General features: G+C 35.1%; 1 protein-coding gene and 1 long non-coding RNA gene across 2 annotated transcripts; one reads left to right on the plus strand and one right to left on the minus strand.

Moving 5' to 3' along the window:
- Window positions 1-212: 212 nt before the first annotated feature.
- On the minus strand, window positions 213-2,016 carry LOC110785831 (uncharacterized). The gene is made up of 2 exons (XR_002532705.2): window positions 770-2,016; window positions 213-662 (listed from the first exon to the last, which is right to left on the minus strand). It is a non-coding gene; the product is annotated as an uncharacterized lncRNA (long non-coding RNA).
- Window positions 2,017-2,294: 278 nt separating this feature from the next.
- On the plus strand, window positions 2,295-9,419 carry LOC110785847 (phosphoenolpyruvate carboxykinase (ATP) 1). Its single transcript, XM_021990359.2, has 13 exons — window positions 2,295-2,447; window positions 2,623-2,869; window positions 5,810-5,973; window positions 6,078-6,231; window positions 6,328-6,412; window positions 7,071-7,171; window positions 7,421-7,719; window positions 7,862-8,035; window positions 8,127-8,192; window positions 8,280-8,458; window positions 8,543-8,712; window positions 8,793-8,961; window positions 9,054-9,419. Exons 2-13 carry the CDS (start codon window positions 2,625-2,627, stop codon window positions 9,195-9,197), a joined length of 1,950 nt encoding a protein of 649 aa, XP_021846051.1. The 5' UTR covers window positions 2,295-2,447; window positions 2,623-2,624; the 3' UTR covers window positions 9,198-9,419.
- The last annotated feature ends 2,834 nt before the right edge of the window (window positions 9,420-12,253 follow it).

Here is a 12,253-nt window from a genome sequence, read left to right on the forward strand (position 1 = left end):
AGAGCCCCAAATCACCGCTGGAATCGCAAAAGTAAATAAAAATATTTAACTATTAAAGACTTTATCATAACTAAAAAAACTTAATCCTAACTAAAACAAACTTTATCATAATTAACTAGCATGTTTATTTTACAATAGCACTAACAATAAGCCAAATGAATAGAAGTACAATCACTTGCAACCAGAATCAAGCAAACACTGCAACGGTCAAAAGGACTCAAAAGCTAATCATCAAATACAATAAACACCATCAAAATCACAATACAAATTTGAAACCAAAATTAATAAAACCACATAAGCATACATTATCAATATAGTACGGATATTGAACAGTAATTCAAGTGACAGTTTCAAACAACATATGAATGCTAACGAACCAGTAAGTAACGCCTCGTCCTCCTCGGTACAATAAGCAAGGAACGCCTCAATGGAACAATCTCCTTGAACCAGAGGTGTTGCTATGCTTCTGCACCTGTTCTTCCTACGCTCGCAGCTTTCAGTCGGTGTTTGCAATCTAGATCTGGCTTGTGCAACTATTCTTCCATAGCCAACCATCTGTTCGATCTACAAAAGAGGATCTTCTCCTCGCGTCTCCTCGACGATCGCCGCCAATGTCCCTTCGTGCCTCCTCAAGGAGAACCACCACCTATATTCCTTCGTCTCTGTTCAGCAACCTCGTCGGAAAACCAACAAAAAAATAAATAAAACTCAAAAACCTAAGAGCAATAAAACTTGAAGTAGAAGAAAGAGGAGTGAGGCAGCCAAAAACCTGGATCCATGTCTCTCATCCCTCCGCCTCGACCCGCGCAACGCCGCCAACAACCTCACCACCACCGCATCCAAATCCGTACAAAATCGAAAACCTGTGAAAATTTTCTTCTTCGGCGCCATGGGAGAAATCTTAGGGTCTCAAAAGCATAGTGTTGGAGGAGAGAGAGGTAGATAAGAGTATAACCAATGGATGACCCATATTTTTTGGTCATCAAATAAACAACTATTATCTACTCTTCTACTCGCCCATGACCAAACTGTATGACAAACAATGCCCAAACCTCCCCAATGGTTGCCCAATTTATTTTTGTCACCATTTTATCTCTCTTACTTTTAGCCATCCCTGCCATAAATTATCTATCGTCTATTCCATCATTTAACTTAAAATAATTATTAATAAATGCATAAAATATCTAAAACCTTATTCTTAATTAAATTAATGACTTGTATTTAAACACTAATCGACATTAGATACATATTTAATTAAAAGTTAATAAAGAAAAGTTTTGTAAAAGTACTTCAATTTTGGTCTCATTTTATAGAGGAAGAAAAAATAAAGCCGTTGGTATAAATTTTTTAATTTTTTACTTTGTATTTTTTGAGATATTGTTGTTTAAAATATTTGTAACCTTAATATTATTGAAAAAATAAAAATAGTTTACAACCATTGATCTTTGAGATTATAGCCGTTGAAATTTGCAAAAAATTTGGGAGCAATTTTGATGTGTGAGATTGTTGGATTTTTGCTGCATTGTAAGTTACACGCGGCAGCCTCAAAATTCATGCTATGAATTTTATTTGGGTCGTAAGGACGAGATCATCACCTATTTTCTCCATACTTCATCTCTCTCTTTATTTTTTATTATTTTTTCCCTTGTCTCTTACCTCACGCCACGTCATAGACTACCGCTGGCTTCACTCTAAGGAGGTAAAGGAGGGGCTTCTCTAACGCCGTCATCGCCATGGATGAGAACTCGAAGGACGCCGAGGAGGGCGACGTGCTTGAGGAGAGGCGGGGAGTTTGAGGGGAAGGGAGAGAAAGCCCCTCTACATTTGATGGGAGAGAAATGAAATGTTGAAAAAAATAAGTTTTATATAACCCGAACATAAAACCCGTGACCCATATCTCCGTTAATTGACCAGCGAATATTAGAAATCCAACCCGTGGTCTGACAGGTCAGGCGGACTTTTTTAAAATCTTGTACTTTGCATTAATTAATTAATTAAACAAAAATTATAACGACTTTTTTTTATTTTTGATAAACAAATTATAACGACTTTAAACAACTCAAAGAGACGAAAACAAACTTAAAAAGCGCGTTTTTAATCCAACTCAAAGCAAATAATTATTTAAAGATAACGTAAAAGCCTATTTTGGACTTTTTCCTGACATTACCAATTCATAGTAGAGCTGGAGATCAAATCATGGATAAGATTTCAACCATGGTTTATCATCTAATTAAGCTTAATTATACGGAGTAGTTAAATTTATCAATGGCCCCACGTATCATGGCCCCATTAAATCCGGAAACATTCACTATATAAACCATGCATTTGTGCTACTTCAACACTCATCTTTCTCATTTTTTCATAATACTCATCCGTAAACTCTTTATTCATTAATTTCTTTTTATTTTTCTCCTTTGAGGAAATTTAAATTCACCCATTATTACCCGGTAAGTATTAATTAGCCCTGGTTTTTTTTAGTATACGTATTACATTCCGTTCGAAATGTAGTTGTCAAATTACTACTTATTCAAAATAATATAATGGTGTATTCTTTCTCATTCTCTTTCTAAAATGCATTCCTCATTTATGATTATAATGTTATTGGGTGTTTTTATTGTTCAGAAATGGAAAACAGAAACGGAAATGCGGGAAAGCCGGGGAATGGGCTAACGAAAATACAAACAAATGGGAATGAGATATGTCATGATGATAGTTCGGGGTCGGTGAAGGCGCAAACAATCGACGAACTTCATTCCCTACAGAAGAAGAAATCAGCGCCTACAACTCCTAGTACAGGTTATCAATTCGGTGCATCTTTTGCTAATTTGTCCGAAGAGGATCGCCAACGACAACAACTCCAATCCATTAGGTATTTATTTTGGACCCTTTTTCAATTTCCTCGTTACTTGATTGCATTTTGCCACGTTAAGCAAATTTGTTATCTTTTGAATTGTGATGATCCTTAAATTTTGGAATCTAATTTTAAGAGTTGAACGGATTTGGGACTTTGCCGCTATTTGTATCTAATAGTTTTAATGACGGTATGTCGAATTCTTATTTGTTATACAAATGGCCGAATTAAATGAGAATTGACGTAGTTGCCCCTAGCAAAATACTCCAAAATTAGTCCAGCTTTGGCATTTTGCGTAGTTTCGGTGATGATAAAGGTAGCAAATTGCGACAACATTTAGTTGTCGCAATCTTAGGTGTCGGAGTTTAATTGGTACATATAGGCGCCACGTAGGCTATGAGTCATCATAATATTTTACTATCAATGCAAAATTTTTACTATGAAAATATGTAAATAAGGTAATCGATATAAAAAAAGAAACAAATTAGAATATTAAGATTTTCCTACCTTTATTTTAAACATGTATAATAGGATATATAAGTTAAATATTTTAGATTCCAATTTAAATCATGATACATAAGTTTGTCATGTCATCATTGTTGACCTTTATCATTTTCGTTTTGCGTAAATTTAGTTGTACAAGTTTGATAAATTTGCAATGCGAATGGATCTTCCTTCAAACAAGCCGAAAAATGAGGAATCAAAGGTTTACAACTATTATCATTGAATACATTATACAAAGGTTACCGTATTATACTTCTTTCATAGAAGACGGAGTATGATCAAGTTAACGTAAACTCATTTTTAATGTATTAAGTGTCGTCAAATTTCTTTGCTATATAATGTATATTCGAGTTAAATAACTTTCATTTTCATTTTTATTACTCCTATCAAATCTCAATACGGGAGCTGGTTTCCTATCTGACAGACGACATTCAATTGGTCTAAGCAAACAATTTAAGTTTTGCACGCATTTGTGTAGAATATATTTATCATTTTTTTTTGCTAAATTCATTTTTCTAACATTTTATTTTATGAAATAATTTTTTATTCATAAACTTTTTGAAGGGTTATATGATTATCTTTATATATTTTAAGCGATTTTAAATAGATACTTTTTATAAAAAGAAAAACTTTGTCACTAAAAATAACTTTTAGTTGAATAATGGTAATTTTTAAGCATTTTAAGGTAATTTTTTAATATTTTTTTGGATGTAAGATAACTTTATAACATTTACCTGGGTAAATAATTTTTAAAACAAGATCACACATGAATATATTTTGAAATACGTATCGAAAAGAAATTAGAAGATTTTATTTAATTATAAATAGTGTCAAGATACCTAAAATGACTAATATTCGAAAATGGAGCAAGGGTTGAGTAGGTATAAAAATCTTTTAATTCGGCAAAATATATGTAAATATGCCAGAAATGACCGAACCACCAAGAAAAAGAAGTTGTTGAGCAGCCCATATGGACGTGGCGCCAGCAAAAAAGATGGAGAGTTTGTTTTATTTGATGGGTGCGGAAACTGAAAACTGTATTGACATGTAACCAATGTGGGCCCAACAAAGAAAGGGCCACAAATCTTGGATTTTGTATGGTCCATGGACCTAGATTTATCATTTGATTTAACAAAAAGGGAAATGATTTGATAAATTAGCAAGGGAGAATTTTGACAATTGTTACTTTTTAGCATTTTTTTAAAATAACACGTTATTATTCTTTTCGTGTCTTTTTAAGAGATACACTTTGATTATTACGTAATTTTTGAAGGGTGAGTAGAATTTATTAAATAGGATGAAAGTGGACTAATTTTTCTTTTTAAGCCTCCGTTTGGTAGGGCGTAAAACGTTTTCATGAAAAACGATTTTTCTCTTTTCAATCATTTTACGTTGTTTGATTGGGTAAGGGATGGAAAACCATTTTCCATGTCTCCCTCAAAAGTGGAAAAAACTTTTTCTATTTGAAAGGGAGGGAAACCACTTTTCCTTCTTTACTCCTTTCCTCCCTCTCATTTCTTCCCCTCAATCTTCACCATCTTCTCCCATTTTCCTTTAAGATACCAAATAAAGGAAAATTATTTTTGAATTGTGTTTTCCCTTGAAAAATATTTTCCATAGAAAATCATTTTACAATGAAAACATTTTACGCCCTACCAAACAAAGCCTTAACGTTTTACCCTCATCCTACGTTGTGTGCTTTTATGTCATTCAACCCGTTTCGTCTAGTTAAATGGCTCTAATACCAACTAATTTCGACATATTTTAGATTTCACCTAAAAAATTTCATATTCCAACTAATTTCACTTTTCAGCTATTTTTGTTTTGAAATTTAATCTCATATAATTGACTAGGGGTGTGTAAAAATTGGTCCGGACCGACCCAGACCAGTTCGGACCGAACCGAAGGCAATCGGTCCGGTCTTCGGATCGAGAAATTTAAATTTTCGGTCTTCGGTCCAATCTGGTCCAAAATTCGATTTTGGACCGGATCGATTTTTCCTTAATAAAATAATAGAACCTATTTAAAAAATTTATTCTCTCCTGTTGTAAATATTACTATATTGTGATATACGGAGTATTTTATTTTAGCTTCCAAAAAAAACCTTAAACAATTAGTTTTTTTTAATATATATATTTTTTCTTTTTTACCATAATTTTCATAAAAAATAAAAAATATATAGAAATAGGTCTATAACCGGTCCAAACCGGTCCGGTCCGGATTTTGGACCTGATCCTGGTTCGGTCCAAGCATAACCGGTCCGGTCTTCGGGTCTTGAATTATCAAAATTTTAGTCTTCAGTCCGATCCGAGTCGGTCCAGTCTGGTCAGGGTTTGGACCAATGAACACCAATGCACCATTGTTATGTTGACTTTATAAATTGCAGCAATAAAAATAATAATTATATTATGATTGACTTGTTTATGTTTAATTGACTTGGAAAAAACAAAATAGTGCGTCATTGGCGTCTTCAGCAAGAGAGACAGGGCCGAAGGTGGTGAAAGGAGACCCAGGAAAAGCTCACAAGCACGTGCATCATCACCCAGTTGTTCCAACGATTAGCGTTAGTGACAGCGCTCTCAAATTTACTCATGTATTCTACAATCTCTCCCCTGCTGGTACACTTTTCCAACTCAAATCTTCCTATACTTTTTGCCTACATCATAATTTATAAATCTAGTTTCTTGTACGAGCAATTGATTAGGGTACGTGATTGTTGCAGAATTGTACGAGCAAGCAATCAAACATGAAAAAGGGTCGTTTATTACATCAACTGGTGCAATGGCAACATTGTCAGGAGCAAAGACAGGGAGAGCTCCAAGGGATAAGCGTGTTGTAAGGGATGAAACTACTGAGGATGACCTTTGGTGGGGCAAGTAAGATTGCCATCTCTTCGTTTACCTCTTACTTTTGTGACTTCAGTACTTCTTTTATATTTTTATCATAACTTTGGTGCAATCATATTGTTGCAGAGGTTCGCCCAACATTGAGATGGATGAACATACCTTTATGGTTAACAGAGAAAGGGCTGTTGATTATTTGAATTCTCTGGACAAGGTTAATTGCTTTCCAATTTTCCACTTTTTTTTTTTTTTTTTTTTGCAAATTTTCAGTATTCATGTGGAGGATTTGTCAGACAGCATGAAAAATGAATTATTTTTGTCACTTATAACCAAGATGATGATGACAGGATAACACATAATTTTGTCCACCTTCTAAATTGTGACATTATTGTGTGAAGGGAGGTGTGGAGCGTGGGAGGAAAACAAATTGGTGATGTAGTTGGAGGGTTGGATTTTGTGTGATAAATGGGGAAATGAGGCATGCAATTTAACGGTAGTTTTAAAATTATGTTTTGTCATATTTAAGCAGAGGTGCTTCTTCTCCAGAGTCCCATCCTTAAGAATATCATCCTTCTTTTGTCCACTTTTGTCTAGTATTGTGCTAAATTTCTTGGAAACTGAAATATGGTTGTATCAAACGACTTCTATGTCGTGTCAGATGCAGGCTAATTCGCTTTGTGGGATAGTTGGACTGCCTTTGTCCGAATTCAATAATTTTGCATGCTTTTAATTCTCTTGTAATTAAGAGTTATTCTCCATGGAACCGGTTTTTTAATAATCAAGCTTACTATACAAGTGTAGAATGAACCATCTCTGAATTCCTAGCATATGAAGCATAACAAGTTAATGTATTCTGGATGAATGTTTTCCAGGTATTTGTGAACGATCAGTTCCTCAACTGGGATCCACAGAACAAAATTAAAGTCAGGATTGTATCTGCTAGAGCTTACCATTCTTTATTCATGCACAACATGTAAGTATCCATTCAGTAGTCAGATTCACATACATTTGTTATTTTCCTCTATTCGTTTGTTTTCTATTAAGGTGTTTATATATTTTGACCCTTTGTATAGTTGGTAAGGTCAATAGAAGTATATCATTAATGTTGGGGTTTTTTTCATTAGTTAGTTTTATAAAAAGCGTAAATATGTGGAATAATGGTGAAAGTGGGTGTATTTAGCCCATAGTATTTGTTCAAATTCAATAACTGGATGGGTGGCAGGTGCATCCGACCTACACCCGAAGAGCTGGAGGATTTTGGTAGTCCAGACTTCACTATATACAATGCTGGACAGTTCCCGTGTAATCGTTACACCCATTACATGACATCCTCAACTAGCATAGACCTTAATCTTGCTAGAAGAGAGATGGTCATCCTTGGCACTCAGTATGCCGGGGAGATGAAGAAAGGCCTTTTCAGTGTAATGCATTACCTCATGCCTAAGCGTCAAATTCTATCCCTCCATTCTGGCTGCAATATGGGCAAAGATGGTGATGTGGCCCTCTTCTTTGGTTTGTCAGGTATAGTAATAGTACTACTTTGTATTCGTTGATTGTTTGATCAATGGACATTAGAGATCTGAGCTATCTTGTCACACTGTCATATGTCAAATATTCTGCTATAAAATGTAGTTGAATATGATGCCATGTTTTCTGCTCTCAGGTACTGGGAAAACTACTCTGTCAACAGATCATAACCGATACTTGATTGGTGATGACGAGCATTGCTGGAGTGATAATGGTGTGTCAAATATCGAAGGTGGTTGTTATGCTAAGTGTATTGATCTCTCAAGGGAAAAAGAGCCTGATATTTGGAATGCCATCAAATTTGGAACTGGTATTTTTTTTTTCCAACTTAAATTCCAACTAGTATTGTCAATTTCCTAAATGAAAAAACTTGCTAATTATTTTTGTTCAAAATGGATCAGTGCTTGAGAACGTGGTGTTCGATGAGCACACTCGTGAAGTGGATTACACTGACAAATCCGTTACAGGTTAGGAAAAAAACTTAGGGAACTCTACGTAGCCACTCATATTTTGGTAGAGTTGGTTTGATTCAAACCTTTGTTTGTGTGTTTCAGAGAATACTAGAGCAGCTTATCCTATAGAGTACATTCCAAACGCAAGGATACCATGTGTTGGACCACACCCGAAGAATGTCATACTTTTAGCTTGTGATGCTTTCGGTGTGCTCCCACCTGTGAGCAAGCTGAATCTTCCTCAAACCATGTACCATTTCATCAGTGGCTATACCGCTCTGGTAAGATTAAAGAAAAAACAGTCTACAAAAAATGCAGGAATATGCAGTAACTGAATCGGTAATTTGATGATCTTAAAACTTCAGGTGGCTGGTACAGTAGATGGCATAAAGGAGCCAACAGCGACATTCTCAGCCTGCTTTGGTGCAGCTTTCATAATGATGCATCCAACAAAGTATGCAGCTATGCTTGCTGATAAGATGCAGAAGTATGGTGCCACTGGGTGGCTCGTCAACACGGGTTGGTCTGGTGGAAGGTATTGTCTTAAGATTATTTATTATTTGGTTACAGTACATATATAGATTAGAAGATTTTAATCCTTTCTGGGTTTTGCAGATATGGTGTGGGAAGTCGTATTAAGCTGCAATACACACGTAAGATTATCGATGCCATACACTCAGGCACCCTTCTGAATGCAAACTACAAGAAGACAGAAGTCTTTGGACTCGAGATCCCAACTGAAATCGAGGGAGTACCTTCGGAAATCCTTGATCCTGTTAACGCTGTAAGTTTGCTTATCCTCAGTAATTATCTTCTTCTATGCATTTGTATAGCTAATAATATATACTGATGATTGCTTATTTTGTTGGTGTTAAGTGGCCGGATAAGGATGCGCACAAGGAGACACTGTTAAAATTGGCTGGGCTATTCAGGGACAACTTTGACGTGTTCACCAACTACCAGATAGGCAAGGATAACAAGCTCACACAGGAGATAGTTTCAGCTGGTCCAATCTTCTAATTTGGTACAATTACTAAGAGAAAATCCGTTGAGGGATTGAGGTTTATGTATTGGGATAAGATTTTATGCTTTAGACCATTGATGCATATCATCATGTTGTGTCTGCTATAGAGTTGTTTGTCATTGTATGTAACATTGAAATGTATTTTCCAATTAACACGGAGTAGTAACTTTAGTAGTTCATCAGTTGATCATATTCATTTATTCATCAATATTTATTGATATCATATGACTTTTTTTTATCGGAAATGATAAAGGTCGCAACATGCGACCTTTAAGCCGTGTCACAGTGGTGACATGGCACGCCTACGTGTCATAAATATATTTGGAAACTAAAATATTTAGATTATATAACCTATTATTCACGTTACAAAAAAGGTAGGAAAATCTTAATATTCCACTTTACAAATTGAGTAATGTAATTTTTTATTTCAGAAAAATAATTCTAATTTGTATAGGAAATTAGAAAAAAAAATACTTTTAATTATTTATATGATATAGGAAATTAAAATAAAAAATACCTTTACTAATTTGTACTTAGAAAAAAAAATACAGGTATTGCTAAATGCAGGATTTATTTATTAGGGAAATTCCCATTAGTACACTCTTACTATTGACTTTTGCCAATAGTACACTCACTTCTAATTATATTGCCAATGGTACACTTAAACTATTTAGTTTCTTATTATCCTTACTATTTTCATTAAGTAGCTTAACCATAGTTAATTATTAGGATTAAATATAAAAAGATAAAAATAAATAACTTCATTATTTGAAATGCCGCATCACAAAAATAAAATGGCACCTGAATCCTTCCTTTAAAATTGCTTGTACAAACCGAAAATAGTGCGCCCAAATACTTTAACAAAGTTGTAAATAAAATTCATAGATCACTTGCAGCTAGGAATTTCTCATAGTTGATATTACAACCAGCAAATAGAAATGCAGTGTATAACAAAAGAAAACTACAAATATGTGTTAGTCATTAATCTGTATAACTACTTGTAAAAATAATTGTCTCATAAAATTGTCAAAATCAGTTTTGTGGTTGGGATAGTGAAGCTTGAGTGCTTGACTGAGAGTTGGGTTGTCGTGATTCTCTTGTTGGTGTCTTCCCCCTCCTAGAACCAGTAGATGATGTTCTTGCTGCAATTTCTGCTGCTCTGGCTATTGATGCTGCAACTTCAGCACTTTTTGCTGCTTTCGCTGCCTTTTCAGCAGCTTTAGCCGCCTTTTCAGCAGCTTTTGCCGCCTTTGCTGCATTTGATTGATCTCTAACTCTAGGATTTTTTGTCACAATTGGCTCATCTGTTTCTCTCATTTCCTTTCCAGTCAGACCTCCCTTACAAGTCCTAGAATTGTGCCCAAAACAACCACACCTCTGACATTTCACAGTTTTTGATCTTTTCCCTGGCTGCTCTTCTCCTTCTTCTCTCCTTCTGTTTCTGCTAGGTCTTCCAACTCCCCTTTTCATTCTGGGTGGCTTGATTGATGGTAAGTTGTCATACACTGGCCATTGATCTCTGTTAGGCACCGGATTAATGCTAAAGTTGTAGATTCTCCTGTAAGTTTTTACAGAAAACCAAGAGCTAACAAATTTGTGTGGATCCAACTTTGCATCAATCATTGCCCTTATGGCATGCCTACATGGGACACTAGAAATTTGCCATGCTCCACAAGAACAAATTTTGTCATTTAAACTTAAAGGGAACTGATATTTACCCTCGTGTATCTCATACTCTCCCGGCCTAGACATGTATGCCCTACAACTACTAGCTTCCTTGCCAATTTGTTTAAGCATCTTCACAATTTTAGGGCAAGGTCCATCATCATCCCAGTCCATTGAATTATGATATCTTGTTGATAATCTAACCATACATACCCTTCTAATTCCTATAATTTTCAGATAAAATCCTAAATTAATAAGATATAAAACAATAATGTAAACGCATATAATAAATCAGTAATAATTTAACATTTGATTTCCTTGTAAAGTGAAATGCATTATATATAAGAGATATATTACCTTCAAGCAACGTCAAAACAGGTCTGCATCTATCTACTCCAAGAGTGGAATTGAAACTTTCAACAAAGTTTGAAGTGTTTGAATCACAACACACATTTGGGTCAAATTTGTGTTTGCTCCATTTCTCCTGTTTGCCTAAATTTGCAAACCAAGTCATCACGGGTTTACCCCCCACCTTTTGCAACCTTTCCATTGCTTTTCTAAAGCTGTATGCAGAAGTAGCATTGCAAGCTCTCCAAAACATAATATACATTGCAGGCCCAGGAAATTCTCTTTTGTAGTTCCTGCTTAGATGCCTACAACAATATCTTCTTTTTGCATTTGGCCACACATCCTTCAAAGCAAGGTCAACTCCCTAAAATACACATATTGCATGTCCGAAAATATCATAATTTAGATACGAAAATTCAACCAAGATAAAATTATAAATGATTAAAATAATACAACTTATACCTTCTGTCTATCTGATATAACCGTCCAGTCTAATCTGTTTGAGTCCTTCAGTATGTTGTACAGTTGCCAAAAGAAAAAACTCCAAGTGTTGTCTTCGATACTCACAATAGCAAAGGCCAAAGGGAATATTTCATTGTTGCTGTCTAAGGCAACTGCAGACAACAGAATACCACCATAATTTCCCTTTAAATGACATCCATCGACACCTATCAAAGGTCTGCAACCACCCAGAAAACCCTTCCACTGAGCACTAAATGAAATGAATATATTGCTGAACAAAAGCTCCTTTGGCAAGCTTTCAGACTCCACAATTGTACACCATGCCTTTGATTCCGGGTTAGTCTCTCTTATAACCTCAACATATGCAGGTAAATGTCCATAAGACTCATCATGACCTCCAAACAAAATCTCAATCACATACCTCTTCATTCTGTATAAAGTTGTTTGCTTCATGAACAAACTAAACCTCTTGAAGAGCAATTCATTCAATGACAACCCAGGAATATCAGGGTTTGCCCTAATATCTTCCATTAGCTTGGAAGCAGCCCACTTCACACTACAAACAGGATTATGAGTC

This window comes from Spinacia oleracea, chromosome 6, assembly GCF_020520425.1.
Source record: "Spinacia oleracea cultivar Varoflay chromosome 6, BTI_SOV_V1, whole genome shotgun sequence".
NCBI classification, from domain to species: domain Eukaryota; kingdom Viridiplantae; phylum Streptophyta; class Magnoliopsida; order Caryophyllales; family Amaranthaceae; genus Spinacia; species Spinacia oleracea.